This window comes from Bufo bufo, chromosome 2, assembly GCF_905171765.1.
Source record: "Bufo bufo chromosome 2, aBufBuf1.1, whole genome shotgun sequence".
Lineage (NCBI taxonomy): Eukaryota > Metazoa > Chordata > Amphibia > Anura > Bufonidae > Bufo > Bufo bufo.
The window spans coordinates 360,083,991-360,100,615 of NC_053390.1; the positions used below are offsets into that span (position 1 = coordinate 360,083,991).

The 16,625-nt window shown below is 41.0% G+C and overlaps 1 protein-coding gene across 2 annotated transcripts in view; it reads left to right on the forward strand.

Moving 5' to 3' along the window:
* Positions 1 to 16,625, forward strand: part of LOC120989200 (programmed cell death 1 ligand 2-like) — a 47,801-nt gene that overhangs the window by 15,589 nt on the left and 15,587 nt on the right. Inside the window, exons 2-5 of one of the 2 annotated variants that reach the window (XM_040417139.1) lie at positions 1,361 to 1,431; positions 12,414 to 12,773; positions 14,475 to 14,765; positions 15,570 to 15,662. In XM_040417139.1, the coding sequence (XP_040273073.1) occupies positions 1,368 to 1,431; positions 12,414 to 12,773; positions 14,475 to 14,765; positions 15,570 to 15,662 (808 nt within the window). In that variant the 5' untranslated portion in view covers positions 1,361 to 1,367. The remainder of the gene's footprint in view (positions 1 to 1,360; positions 1,432 to 12,413; positions 12,774 to 14,474; positions 14,766 to 15,569; positions 15,663 to 16,625) is intronic. The other variant, XM_040417140.1, reaches the window with a different exon arrangement.

The window sequence follows — 16,625 nt, forward strand, 5'->3', positions numbered from 1 at the left end:
CACTCATATGTAACGGGGCCAGGCATTTTCACTGTATTTCATCCCCGGCCCCGTCAGAGCACTTAACTCACCAGCATCATATGCGCTCCAGCATCAGGCCCCGACATTGCCCTATGGTGGGCGGAGCCTAACCAATGTTAGTCAGGCACCATGGTGATGGATCATGTGACGGACCATGTGATGAGTGCAGCGACATCACCACAGGTCCTTTTCCTCCTGCACAGCAAAGATGAAGACAGAAGAGAAGCCGGGCTGCGTGAACAAGTGGATTGTGGTGAGTAAAATGTATTATTTTTTTAACCCCTCCAGCCCTGTTTTACTATGCATTCTGTATTAAGAATGCTATTATTTTCCCTTATAACCATGTTATAAGGGAAAATAATAATGATCGGGTCCCCATCCCGATCATCTCCTAGCAACCGTGCGTGAAAATCGCACCGCATCCGCACTTGCTTCTGCACAGCCCCATAGAAATGAATGGGTCCATATTCAGTGCGGGTGCAATGCGTTCACCTCACGCATTGCACCCGCGCGGAAATCTCGCCCGTGTGAAAGAGGCCTAAACCGGCCATAGATGGTGTGCATGATTCTGCTGCAGCACTGGCACAGGGATCTTAAACAGGACATATACTGTAGAAGACTAATTAGAATGTGTTTCCTCCAAGTGGTCCAGTTACAGACTGGGTGAATGACGCCAGAGGGACTCCTGTGAAATCCATGACATGCTTGGAAACAGAAGTGGCTAATGTAGTCCATCATAGTGACCAGTCTGCAGGTTTATTGTACATGGCAGACAACTGTATCATAATTGTATTGAATCAGGAAGAAGTGGTCTGCAGCCCAAACAAATGACTTTAAAGGGATTTTCCAGGATTACTATCTTTTTTTAACAGATATGCTCATGTAATTGTTTACCTCATTTGCATTTTCCCAAGGCTTTTTTTTCAATTTGGACTCTCCCGACCTTTTGTCACCATGTAAACTAATCACTCTGTTTCTTTACACCCTGTATGTAGCACTTCCTGTTGTATACAACCAAACCCATGCACATTTGTCATATGACCACCCTCAGGTATTGCACATGAGCATGTAAGAGCACTCGGAAAGTTTTTATTTTTCACTCAAGGTACACTTAAGAAGTCACACTTTGATAGTGACAGCCCCTTCCGCTAGACACTGGTAGACTCTATACATTATAATAAGGCAGCACATACCAAACTTTTGTTTTGTGTTATCAAATTGACTTATATTTTACTATCTAAAAACTGTATAAATGTTTTATCGGTGTCGGTACTTATTATGTATGAAGCTTGTTGGAATATTTGACAATCTGTATTGTGTTATTGTTTTTGTGGTTTAGGCTCCAGATGGCTGTATATAGTAATTTTCTGCTTGTCGTGCTTTTGTGGATGTGTTGCACCATTATAAGTGGTAAGCAGTTTTTTCCCTATTCATTAGAATTTGTATGTACTATTAAAGAGGACCTGTCACCTCTTCTGACATGTCTGTTTTAGTAAATACTTATATTCCTCATGAAGTAACAATTCAGGAGCATCTTTTCTTATAACTCAGTATTGTGTGTGTGGTGGTGCTCCTGCCATTGACACCTGGGTGTTACCAGACACATCCCTAGGAAAAGGGGAATGACAGCACCCAGTTATCAATATATTCATACATTTCTAGAAGGAGTAACACCGGAATCACAGAGAGAAAAGTTCTAAGGTAAGGTGCTGCCAGATAGGTATTTCTTGGGGAATACAAATATTTAACATACACACACGTTCTCTAGTTCTCGAGTTTTTCCCCCACATAAAAAGAATGCGACTCTGTTCACACTTCCTGTAGATTAATGGCTTTAGTTCACAACAGAGCTAAATGGATAACAAGGAATCTTGATGCATCCCATTCACTTATAATGGGATCCTTCAGGTTACAGTATTTTTATGGTAAGAATAGTGCTGCATATTTCACTTGGAACCCGGTCGAGATGGCAAAAAGGCCAGCATGAACATAGCCTAAGGCTACTTTCACATCTGCGTTAGGTGCGGATCCGTCTGGTATCTGCACAGACGGATCCGCACCGATAATGCAAACGTTTGTATCCGTTCAGAACGGATCCGTTTGCATTATTCTGTAAAAAAAAAAGTCTGTCAAAACGGATCCGTCCTGACTTACATTGAAAGTCAATGGAGGACGGATCGGTTTTCAATTGCACCATATTGTGTCAGTGAAAACAGATCCGCCCCCATTGACTTACATTCGTAGTCAGGACGGATCCGTTTGGCTCTGCATCGCCAGGCGGACGCCAAAACCCTGCAAGCAGCGTTTAGGTGTCCGCATACAGAGCGTAATGGAGGGCGGAACGGAGACAAACTGATGCATTCTGAACGGATCCGTATCCATTCAGAATGCATTAGGGCTGAACTGATCTGTTTTGAACCGTTTGTGAGAGCCCTGAAACGGATCTCACAAATGGAATTCAAAATGCCAGTGTGAAAGTAGCCTAAACAATAACCTAATGTTCAGCTGTTCTGATTCTCTGCAGTAAAAATGTAACACCCACATTCCCCCCGCCCCCCCCCCCCCCCAAAAAAAAACAACATAAAAAACTGGTAGTCTAGTGAAAAATGGCCCTAAAGTCAACTCCTAATGGGGTTATGGCTCAGTAAGACAGACCAGCAGATGATCATACAGTCCTGATCAAAAGTTTAAGACCACTTGAAAAATGGCAAAAAATCATATTTTACATTGTTGGATCTTAACAAGGTTCCAAGTAGAGCTCCAACATGCAACAAGAAGAAATGGGAGTGAGACAAAACATTTTTTGAGCATTCAATTTAATGAAAACAACGGATAAACTGAAACAGGCTGTTTTTCAGCTGATCCAAAGTTTAGGACCACATGCCTTTAAAAGGCCAAATCTGTGCAAAGATGTGGATTCATTGTCCTTTTCTGTCAGGTAGTCACACGTTGTGATGGCAAAGGCAAAAAAACTCTCCCTTTTTGAACGTGGTCGGGTTGTTGAACTGCATAAGCAGGGTCTCTCACAGCGCGCCATCGCTGCTGAGGTGGGACGCAGTAAGACAGTCATTTGGAATTTCTTAAATGATCCTGAGGGTTATGGAACAAAAAAGTCAATATGTATGTATGTCTCCTTTTGACATACACTGGGTCAATATGCAGTATTTTATTGTTGTATAGGAAAGAGTAGCCTGTGTGTTTTCTTGTACAGATAGATACACTGTAAAAACATACATCATACATGGTATACGGCATAATCTTCTGCGGGAGGTATGTGTCAGGAAATACTCCTGATGTATACTTCTGACTGAAGTAAAAACAAGATGTGAGCAGAGCATTAATTAAATTAATTATATAGCACCTACAACAATATGTATACATTTTTGTAATATATGTATATACCTCTACCAAAGGTTAAAAATAATTAAAAATGTGACGGTGGGGGAAGGTCAAGCCCAAAATCAAGTTAGGGAAATACTACCATACACAAATAGCTGACCAATAATGCAAACACCAAGTATGAATGTGCATCCATTCATAATTCTCCCAAACCTTGCAAACAACAGTTTCCAAATAGCAAAAGAAATGCACCAATAACGCAGGTACCTTCTGCAAGATTCAAGCTTTATCCACAAAATATAAATAGTAATTTCATGACATAAAAAAATCATCCTTAGAGGTCATAAAGTAACAATACTCAAACATATCAAGTGTATTAATGTCCACTTGGTATAACTTAAAATGCATTTAAATATACTTTATTAAAAACTTACCTAAAATGAATTTTTATAATATACTTTAACCACTTACCGTCACGCTAACGCCGAAAGGCGTCATTTCTGCGGCGCTCCCAGGTCACACTAACGCCGATTGGCGTCATCTCGCGTGAGCCGAGATTTCCTGTGAACGCGCGCACACAGGCGCGCGCGCTCACAGGAACGGAAGGTAAGAGAGTTGATCTCCAGCCTGCCAGCGGCGATCGTTCGCTGGCAGGCTGGAGATGTGATTTTTTTTAACCCCTAACAGGTATATTAGACGCTGTTTTGATAACAGCGTCTAATATACCTGCTACCTGGTCCTCTGGTGGTCCCCTTTGTTTGGATCGACCACCAGAGGACACAGGTAGCTCAGTAAAGTAGCACCAAGCACCACTACACTACACTACACCCCCCCCCCCCGTCACTTATTAACCCCTTATTAGCCCCTGATCACCCCATATAGACTCCCTGATCACTCCCCTGTCATTGATTACCCCCCTGTCATTGATCACACCCCTGTAAAGCTCCATTCAGATGTCCGCATGATTTTTACGGATCCACTGATAGATGGATCGGATCCGCAAAACGCACACGGACGTCTGAATGGAGCCTTACAGGGGCGTGATCAATGACTGTGGTGATCACCCCATATAGACTCCCTGATCACCCCCCTGTCATTGATCACCCCCCCTGTCAGGCTGCATTCAGACGTCCGCATGATTTTTACGGATCCACTGATAGATGGATCGGATCCGCAAAACACATACAGGCGTCTCCCTGGAGCCTTCCAGGGGGGGTGATCACCCCATATAGACTCCCTGATCACCCCCCTGTCATTGATCACCCCCCCTGTCAGGCTGCATTCAGATGTCTGTATGATTTTTACGGATCCACGGATACATGGATCGGATCCGCAAAACACATACGGACATCTGAATGGAGCCTTACAGGGGGGTGATCAATGACAGGGGGGTGATCACCCCATATAGACTCCCTGATCACCCCCCTGTCATTGATCACCCCCCTGTCATTGATCCCCCCCCCCTGTAAGGCTCCATTCAGACATTTTTTTGGCCCAAGTTAGCGGAATTTTTTTTTTTTTTTTCTTACAAAGTCTGATATTTCACTAACTTGTGTCAAAAAATAAAATCTCACATGAACTCACCATACCCCTCACGGAATCCAAATGCGTAAAATTTTTTAGACATTTATATTCCAGACTTCTTCTCACGCTTTAGGGCCCCTAGAATGCCAGGGCAGTATAAATACCCCACATGTGACCCCATTTCGGAAAGAAGACACCCCCAGGTATTCCGTGAGGGGCATATTGAGTCCATGAAAGATTGAAATTTTTGTCCCAAGTTAGCGGAACGGGAGACTTTGTGAGAAAAAAATAAAAAATATCAATTTCCGCTAACTTGTGCCAAAAAACAAAATTTCTATGAACTCGCCATGCCCCTCATTGAATACCTTGGGGTGTCTTCTTTCCAAAATGGGGTCACATGTGGGGTATTTATACTGCCCTGGCATTCTAGGGGCCCCAAAGCATGAGAAGAAGTCTGGTATCCAAATGTCTAAAAATGCCCTCCTAAAAGGAATTTGGGCACCTTTGCGCATCTAGGCTGCAAAAAAGTGTCACACATCTGGTATCGCCGTACTCAGGAGAAGTTGGGGAATGTGTTTTGGGGTGTCATTTTACATATACCCATGCTGGGTGAGAGAAATATCTTGGTCAAATGCCAACTTTGTATAAAAAAATGGGAAAAGTTGTCTTTTGCCAAGATATTTCTCTCACCCAGCATGGGTATATGTAAAATGACACCGCAAAACACATTCCCCAACTTCTCCTGAGTACGGAGATACCAGATGTGTGACACTTTTTTGCAGCCTAGGTGGGCAAAGGGGCCCATATTCCTAAGAGCACCGTTCGGATTTCACAGGTCATTTACCTACTTACCACACATTAGGGCCCCTGGAAAATGCCAGGGCAGTATAACTACCCCACAAGTGACCCCATTTTGGAAAGAAGACACCCCAAGGTATTCCGTGAGGGGCATGGCGAGTTCCTAGAATTTTTTATTTTTTGTCACAAGTTAGTGGAAAATGATGATTTTTTTTTTTTTTTTTTCATTCAAAGTCTCATATTCCACTAACTTGTGACAAAAAATAAAAACTTCAATGAACTCACTATGCCCATCAGCGAATACCTTGGGGTCTCTTCTTTCCAAAATGGGGTCACTTGTGGGGTAGTTATACTGCCCTGGCATTCTAGGGGCCCAAATGTGTGGTAAGGAGTTTGAAATCAAATTCTGTAAAAAATGACCAGTGAAATCCGAAAGGTGCTCTTTGGAATATGGGCCCCTTTGCCCACCTAGGCTGCAAAAAAGTGTCACACATCTGGTATCTCTGTATTCAGGAGAAGTTGGGGAATGTGTTTTGGGGTGTCATTTTACATATACCCATGCTGGGTGAGAGAAATATCTTGGCAAATTACAACTTTTCCCATTTTTTTATACAAAGTTGGCATTTGACCAAGATATTTATCTCACCCAGCATGGGTATATGTAAAAAGACACCCCAAAACACATTCCTCAACTTCTCCTGAATACAGAGATACCAGATGTGTGACACTTTTTTGCAGCCTAGGTGGGCAAAGGGGCCCATATTCCAAAGAGCACCTTTCGGATTTCACTGGTCATTTTTTACAGAATTTGATTTCAAACTCCTTACCACACATTTGGGCCCCTAGAATGCCAGGGCAGTAGAACTACCCCACAAGTGACCCTATTTTGGAAAGAAGAGACCCCAAGGTATTTCGTGATGGGCATAGTGAGTTCATAGAACTTTATATTTTTTGTCACAAGTTAGTGGAATATGAGACTTTGTAAGAAAAAAAAAATAAAAAAATCATCATTTTCCGCTAACTTGTGACAAAAAATAAAAAGTTCTATGAACTCACTATGCCCATCAGCGAATACCTTAGGGTGTCTACTTTCCGAAATGGGGTCATTTGTAGGGTGTTTGTACTGTCTGGCCATTGTAGAACCTCAGGAAACATGACAGGTGCTCAGAAAGTCAGAGCTGCTTCAAAAAGCGGAAATTCACATTTTTGTACCATAGTTTGTAAACGCTATAACTTTTACCCAAACCATTTTTTTTTTACCCAAACATTTTTTTTTTATCAAAGACATGTAGAACAATAAATTTAGAGCAAAATTTATATATGGATCTCGTTTTTTTTGCAAAATTTTACAACTGAAAGTGAAAAATGTCATTTTTTTGCAAAAAAAATCGTTAAATTTCGATTAATAACAAAAAAAGTAAAAATGTCAGCAGCAATGAAATACCACCAAATGAAAGCTCTATTAGTGAGAAGAAAAGGAGGTAAAATTCATTTGGGTGGTAAGTTGCATGACCGAGCAATAAACCGCTAAAGTTGTGGAGTGCCGATTTGTAAAAAAGGGCCTGGTCTTTAGGGGGGTATAAACCTGTGGTCCTTAAGTGGTTAAAGGCTATGTACACCTTTGGGGCATTTTTCTATTATTGCATTGTGCTGATTTTGATCTAAAAATCATTTCAATTGGAAAAAAAAAATTGGATCCCCTTTCTCTGTACAGCCTCGAGATTCTCTAGTAGGAGCCTCTATTCCATTAGGCAGCTCAGCTAATGGCTGCTTATCTTGGGTCTCTGACCTTATACACTCATTATAGCTCAGTTCTTATCTGGTACTGATAAGAATGTGGTTTAAATAAGTGTTTATGACCTTTTAGTAAATTAAAGATAAGGTTTATTGGATGAGTACGATTCACACCGCTAGACAGTTAATCCTTTGTGACAGAACAGTTAAATATATTTAATAAAGGCCATTTGAGAAAATGATTTTTAACCCAAAATGAGTAAGATGTAGTCATAACCAACTGCCCCTGAAGGGGTACATAGCTTTTAATTATTTTCTTTCATTATTTTCTTGCAATTCATGTGCCTATCGCGAGTTAGAATACATACTCCTACACAATGCTGTGTATGGGAATGTGGATTCCTCTTTGGCCACACTAAGCACTGTAGAGGCTGGAGCAGCGATCTGATATGTGAGCTCCTGGCTGCACCCATATGTTCCCATCTGCTAAAGCATGGCACTAAGTAAGGCTTTAGCAGAGCAGAGTGAACGTGCGCAGGCAGGAGCTTACATAACACATCGCTCCTCCCGTCTTCCGCTCTGCTAAAGCCTGGTATGGATATGCCATGTATACAACAGTAATGCTCCAGCCCCTACAGCGTTTAGTGCAGCCGAAGAGGAATCTGTACTTTCATACACAGCACTGTATAGGAATATAGATTCTAAAACTCGATAGGCACCTGAACTTCAGGTGCCGATTTTGCAAGGAAATGGTTAAAAAAAAAGTAATTAAAGAATATTTCATAGACTATTTGGGCAAGATTTATCATTACTCTGACAGCTCACTCCACTTTCACATATGGCTAAAGTCAGTTTTAGCCAAGTCAGATTTATGATCGGCCCTTTAAGACTGTAATAAATGTGGTTTGACGGTAGCAGTTTATCCGTCAGTAAGCAGCTTTACAAAAGTCGCACATCTTTACGAAAAAGTCGCACGTTTTTTTGAAAAAGTCGCATGTTCTATTAAAAAGTCTCATAAGATAAGCATGGTGTGCATCTCATAAGATAAGCATGGAGTAAAATTGCGACTTCTTTGCGACTTTTTAAATAATCCCAATAGTAAACCTGTCTAGAGATTCATTTACATAAGAAAACACGCCCACTTTCAGAAAACTGTCGCAAATTCGCAAAATCGCAAATTTGTGCGCAGTTTTAGCGTTTGGGACTTTTTTGGGACTTTTTCACTCCATTATTCTGACCTGAGCTAATGATAAATCTGGCCCTTTAAGTCTACAGGGTGGGCCATTTATATGGATACACCTTAAAAAAATGGGAATGGTTGGTGATATTAACTTCCTGTTTGTGGCACATTAGTATATGTGAGGGGGGAAACTTTTTAAGATGGGTGGTGACCATGGCGGCCATTTTGAAGTCGGCCATTTTGAATCCAACTTTTGTTTTTTTAATAGGAAGAGGGTCATGTGACACATCAAACTTATTGGGAATTTCACAAGAAAAACAATGGCGTGCTTGGTTGTAACGTAACTTTATTCTTTCATGAGTTATTTACAAGTTTCTGACCACTTATAAAATGTGTTCAATGTGCTGCCCATTGTGTTGGATTGTCAATGCAACCCTCTTCTCCCACTCTTCACACACTGATAGCAACACCGCAGGAGAAATGCTAGCACAGGCTTCCAGTATCCGTAGTTTCAGGTGCTGCACATCTCGTATCTTCACAGCATAGACGATTGCCTTCAGATGATACGAGATGTGCAACACCTGAAACTACGGATACTGGAAGCCTGTGCTAGCATTTCTCCTGTGGTGTTGCTATCAGTGTGTGAAGAGTGGGAGAAGAGGGTTGCATTGACAATCCAACACAATGGGCAGCACATTGAACACATTTTATAAGTGGTCAGAAACTTGTAGATAACTCATGAAAGAATAAAGTTATGTTAAAACCAAGCACACCATTGTTTTTCTTGTGAAATTCCCAATAAGTTTGATGTGTCACATGACCCTCTTCCTATTGAAAAAACAAAAGTTGGATTCAAAATGGCCGACTTAAAAATGGCTGCCATGGTCACCACCCATCTTGAAAAGTTTCCCCCCTCACATATACTAATGTGCCACAAACAGGAAGTTAATATCACCAACCATTCCCATTTTATTAAGGTGTATCCATATAAATGGCCCACCCTGTGGTTAGGGACTACATGCCTATGCTTGACAAAGGGCTGGAGCCTCTGAAAAGTAGATTGATACGCGCTTAGTGTTTGATCCCATATTGTATTCAAGTTATGGATGCCAGAATATGGTGACACAAAACAATTTATTTATTTTAAAGGTTTTTATTTTTTTAAGTAGTAAAACATAACAAAAACTATATTAGCTTGGTATTGTCGTCTCACACCCACTGAATAAAGTCATTTTTATCACACCATTAACTAGAAACAAAACCAATTTCATTTCTATGCCCACCGTAGATTTTTTTTTTACAGTGTCTTAATACATGTAGAAACCATTAAATGGACCATTAAGTTTTAACTTAACTTTTAAATTTATATTAAAAAAATATATAAAAAAGTTACAACTCACACGAAAAAGAGAAAAATGAAAACATTTTTTGCTTGGTTAAGATATAAATATCATAATTACCACCCACATAGCAATTAATTACCTCATTGTAAGGCTACTTTCACACTAACGTTCGGGGTTCCGCTTGTGAGTTCCGTTTGAAGGGTCTCACAAGCGGCCCCGAACGCATCCGTACTGCCCTAAAGCATTCTGAGTGGACGCGGATCCGCTCAGAATGCCTCAGTCTGGCAGCGTTCAGCCTCCGCTCCGCTCAGCAGGCGGACCCCTGAACGCAGCTTGCAGCGTCCGGGTGTCCGCCTGGCCGTGCGGAGGCAAACGGATCCATCCAGACTTACAATGTAAGTCAATGGGGACGGATCCGTTTGAAGTTGACACAATATGGTGCAATTTTCCAGCGGATCCGTCCCCCATTGACTTTCAATGCAAAGTCTGGACGGATCCGTCTGACTAACTTTCACACTTAGATTTTTTTGTGAAATATAATGCAGACGGATCCGTTCTGAACGGATACCATCGTTTGCATTATAGGAGCGGATCCGTCTGGTGTCACACCAGACGGATCCGCCCCGAACGCAAGTGTGAAAGTAGCCTTAGTAGTACAGCCAATATATAATGCACAGAGACAGAGAGTAGAGAAAAGGTCACAATTGCGGAGAAGGGCTTGATCTCCACCTCACACCCCAATGTGTATTTCACCCTATGGCTTCCTTTGGTGTATAAATTAGTTTACATTGCAAAAAGGCATTCAGTATAAATACAGTTTTTAAGAATTCATATTTTGAGGCAAATTCATTTTGTTTTATCTATTATGCAAAATTTTATAGGCAAATTAAAGATAGTTTTAGAGGGCAAACTCGAAGATATTACCCGTCAATGACATAAAGGGGGAGATTTATCAAACTGGTGTAAAGTAGAACTGGTTTAGTTGCCCATAGCAACCAATCAAATTACACCTTTCATTTTCCAATACAGCTGTGAAAAATGAAAGGAGGAATCTGATTGGTTGCTATGGGCAACTGAGCCAGTTCTACTTTACACCAGTTTCATAAATCTCCCCCAAAGCTCTGTTATTAGTTACAAGTGTACAAATAGTATTTTGTATCTATAAATTTGCAATTGGTATACACGTTTTTTTCTCATTATGGTTTTAGGCTACATTAGGTATATAGGGGGTCATTTATCAAACTGGTGTAAAGTAGAAATGGCTTAGTTGCCCATAACAACCAATCAGATTCCTCCTTTCATTTTCCAAAAGAGCTGTCCAAAAAGTTGCTATGGGCAACTAAGCCAGTTCTACTTTACAGCAGTTTGATAAATGACCCCCCAACTTATCAATTATATACTGTATAATTCTGTTATATACTGTTTAGGTTGTGGTACACTTCTCTAAAGAAACACAAAAAAGTATAGATTACTGTATTGAAGGGGTTATCTAGGCCATAGATATTGAGGACACCCAGCACCCCTACGTTCAACTGCTTGAAGGGTCCATGACACTCTTGTGTGCACTGTGTTCCTCTTCAATGTTTACCTGCATGCCATCTCCCATGTAGTGGAGGTGAAATGTAATCACAGCTGTTCGTCCCATTTCAAGTGAACGGGAGAGGAAGCTGTTACACTGCACCTCCACTAGAAGAGAGGTGGCAGGTAAAAGGATGTAGTGCCTGCATGAGTGCCACAGCCCCTTAAAACAGCTGATCAGCAGGGGTGCCAGGGAGTGGGACCTCAACCAATCTGATATTGATGATCTATCCCGACGACAGGTCATCAATATATGTAACCAAGCCAACCCCTTTCATTTTGGCCAACATAAGCAACTGTGTAAATATACAATTCCAGATATTTACACGCCTTTTCACAGTATACATTTTGCTTTTTAAAGGGGTTGTCCTATTAGGCTACTGTCTGTCCATATGCCCTACTACAGCACATTGATGTCATAGAGGACCCTCTTCTATAGAGTGGAGGAGTGGAATGCCTAAGGCTTTCCACTAGTGGCTCTGACTCAAGCTGCCCATATATTAAATTAACGGGACAGGCATTCATCTGAATGACCAACACGCAATACTAGACTTCCTGTGCAGCGTCCACTGAGTTTCCCCCTGGCAAAAACAAGCTATTTGCTGAATATGTGTTGGACCACTGTCAGATTACGGGGGTTCTTTATAAACTGACACCACAGCTCTACTGTCCAAATGTGACACACACATTTTAGGGTCAGTTAGGAGGTTTCTTTGGTGAGCTAAGTTAGGGTCAGGACAATTGTGGGGGATCCAAGTGTCACATGGTCACTAAAAGGAGCCATGTGACTATAAAATTCTGTATTTGATCAGCAGTCAGAATAGGAAATCACTGAAGTATTCATCATTTCAAAGTGATTCACCAATACCTGACATGATATATGTTTTATATTTCAGGGTTATTTACAGTACAGGCCAAAAAGTCTCACTACATGGCAGAGTATGGGGGTAACGTCTCCATGGAATGTCAATTCACAATGGACTTGGGAACAAGTATTGAAAATTTAAATGTTTTATGGAAACACAGAAGAGATAACATGAACAGTGTAGAAGTAGTAAAGTATATAAATGGCAAAAATATAGAAATATCGCAAAGCAGCAGTGGCAGTGACCGCATGAAGCTGTTATCAAATGAACTGCGCAAGGGTCGTGCCATCCTTCACATCAGTAAAGTAAAGATGACTGATGCAGGTCAATATCTCTGCATTATATCTTCTCAAGGATCAGATTTTAAAGTGATGAATCTGGATGTGCAAGGTAATGGGTTTTCTATGATATCATTATAATATGCATACATACGGTATGAGAACTGTCATTGGCTTAGTAACAGATCAGGCAAACTAAATATCATTGCTAACAATTATACTAGTCACAGGCTTGGGAATTAAAATATATGAAATTTATTTTTACGCTTACATTGCACATTTTTGGAAACAAGTTTTTTTTTGCCTTTGATGCCTAAAAGGATCAGGGGAACACAAATCTGCATTCACATTGCATTTGGAAGATTTGCTCCACTGTACAGTTCACAGCCCAATTAAGAAGAGAAACATTTTATTTAGGATTGTTTCCCTTCTTCTTTATTACTTACTGTATGTTGTGGTTAAGATTTGTAGGAGCCATATATTTAGATCCAAAGATGGGATTGTATCTTCTAGGGACAAGGGATTCCTGATATTACAGCATACTATGGCGATCAAAGCAATGATCACTTGTCACAGATGGACTCACTCTGAAATGCAAGCTATAATGTATACGTACAGTAGTTAAATATCCATGAAAAATGTATGGTACAGGCCACTTCTATACACTGAAAACCACAACTTTTGCCCAATATTGGCCCTTTTCTATACCTGCTTAAAGCAAGACACCAGCCCTGATAAGGGTGATCCCACACTGGATCCTGGCCTGATACATCCCCCAGTGAGAACCAGGATCAGGTAAAGTGTGTGTTGTCCACACTAATCACAAATGATGATACCAAATAGGTATAGAAGAGAAGGGGGATGGAGAAAGAACTAAAACCAAAGTGTGCATCACAGATAATAAAGGTATATGGTCGCAATGGTCACATTATATAACACAAATCAATGAGTGTAGCACTAACCAAAACAGCCAGATACAGTATGTCCTACTACATTTCCCTACGTAGAGGTCCTTTAATACTGAAGACAGCTATTGTTTTGTGTCCAAGGAGCAGACCAATGCCAAGCTAGGTGCACAGACTGGCAGAGGATGCGCCTAATTTATGACGACTTACAAAAACCCGTCAATTGACCACCCAATCCCTTTAGGGGTCCTCAACTATATATTATTTAAAACAACATATTTTGTTAATTTTATTTTGATTTAAAAAAAAAAATATTTAATTAATAAAAGATGTAGTTTTAAATTATATATAGTTGAGGACCCCTAAAGGGATTGGGTGGTCAATTGACCGGTTTTTGTAAGTTGTTATTATCCCGAGGGTCCCAATAAGGGCACTGAAGTTTATTAATTTATGACGAGCCTCATAATGAATTAGGCGGATCCTCTGACAGCTCAGGGGGTAAAAAAAGATTGGCATAAAATAATAAATTACCGCCATTGAATCAGGGCTACTAGACTGAAGGACCGAGATTAGGTTAAGACTATGCTAAACTGATGTCATCGGAATATGCCATATGTTACTTAAGAACTTCTGACATCTAAAACACATCTTGATGCTTCTGGTATGCCATGGCTTTCCTGGTTTATGTGATATGGACTAAAGAATCCACCTGGTGAGCATTTGTAGAAAGAAAGCTGTGCTGTAAAATTGTGTATATATAGCAATTTTCTAACCAGTTCATACAAAGGAGGTATGGGGGTCTTCAAACAACAAATCTGTAGATGCCACCAAATTATAAAAATGTCATTGCTTTCTACCTCTCTTCCTCGGTGATCAGTAGCATAATACAATATCTTTTTTTCCCCCAGCACCATACAAGGAAATCACAAAACAGGTCACATATGTGGTTAATTCCTCTGGAGAAACAGTCAGAGAAGTTTCCTGTCAGTCATTTGGATATCCAGAGGCCAAGGTCACCTGGATGATAGACAACAAGAACTTCACGGTGGTCCATAACACCAGCTACACACTAACTGCTGACAGATTGTTCAATGTCACCAGCATAGTCAGAATCCCAGCCATGTCTGATAGAACACTCACTTGCACCTTCTGGAACAAAATCACTCATAATCCAACATCTCTCACTTTCAATGTCTCAGGTAATAACAGTTTTCTGGACCTCTCAATATCTCAGCATTTATATATAGAGCCTGAATTCATTTTCACCTGTTTTGTATTTTCTTAACCATTAAATTTTTCTTGTTAAGGCACCTTGTTACAAGTTGTTGTAGGATCTCTCTATTTTAGGGTACAGCTACATGACTTTTTACAGAAAAGTCGCGGGCCACAAAATGTGCGACTTGGCTGCAACTTGCTGTCGGCTATTTTAGAACTGTGTTGACAATGTTACCGTGTAGCCGTATCCTTAGTCCAATACATTTTTTGAAATAGAAATTAAAGCACATGGCAGTATTACGGCTCTGTTTTGTACAAATCTCTAATAGGGTTCCCATAGAAGTGCATATGGGACCTTACTGTACCTCCGCATGCCTCCAATTTTGTAGGAAGAGCAACAGCTGTTTTTTTTTTTTTTGGTTGGTTTCCATATATAAAAATGTTAAGAGCAGCATTACTTCTTTGTCACCTATGGCATTGTAGATGCTGCACATATTCATATCATCTACTGAAAATTACAGTTGATGCATTGATAACGAATGGAAGAACTCAGGGAGGTTGCCAGGGAGCAGAAGCTACCTGACCAAAAAAGTTTTTTGATCCACATGACCCAGAAAAGTAAGCATTGATTTCATGAATTGTCAGTGCCAAATCAAATCCACTGTCATAAAGCATAAAAATGTCCAAGGTGTTGTTTATATACTATAGTACACTGAGGACCACATTCAGTGGTTTCACATGTCATTGTTTATTGCTTTATTTTTTATTTTTTTTATAATCTTTTGCAGAAAATGTGAAAAATGAAAAATCTCAAGCATGGAAACTTTCATTTGTCAGTTTGACAATATTAATTGTAATAGTTGTCTTCATATTAGTGTATGGTAAGTCAGATCAAGTTATGTATTTGTAGATACATGTAACTGTTTCTCTCTACATAGTATAACCTCTATGTTTCATTAAATGAAAAGTGACAGGTCGACACGCCCCTTTTCCCACCCACTCCGCCCACAACCCCTCCCAGTCCACCCCCAAAGTGCCGGCCATCGCCCGTCCCATCCACAACCCCTCCCAGTCCACCCCCCAAAAGCGCTGCCCATCACCCGTCCCAAACCACGCCTAAATTCCACCCATTCCACTTTATTCTGTCAAGCATCCTCCCCTTCCGATGTGCCCTTTCTGAAGCCAAAACACACCCTTATTTTTGCCCACAGAATCCATTTTGTGAAATCTGGCAACCATTTTGTGATTTAGCAAAGCACGTCAGGGAATGTGCTGACATGTTGAAAACATGTTCGGACATGTCTTAACCCCTTAAGGACTAATGACGTACATGTACTTTATTTCTTTCCGGGACTTAAAGACCCGTGACGTACATGTACTTCATGGTGATCGGGCGGGTACAGGAGCTGCGCCCGCCCGATCAGCGGCAGGGGTCTGGCAGTCACTGATAGCCGGACCCCTGCTGTATGCGCCGGCATCGGTCAAATCACAGATGCCTGGGCATTAACCCTTCATGTGCCGCGGTCAGCGCTGACCGCAGCACGTGCAATGTCGGGCGGGGATCAGAGCTGCCATCGGGTCCCCGTGCAGCTGTGACGGGGACCCAATGACATGGAAGGCAGCGCGATGCCTTCCTTAGGCATCGGGGCTGCCTTCCGGTGGAGAGCCTGTGAGACCCAGCCCCCTGGATCTCACAGGCAGGAAGCTGTATGAGTAATACACACTATATTACACATACAGCCAATGCATTCCAATACAGAAGTATTGGAGTGCATTGTAGAGGGGATCAGACCCCCAAAAGTTGAAGTCCCAAAGTGGGACAAAAAATAAAGTAAAAAATAAAT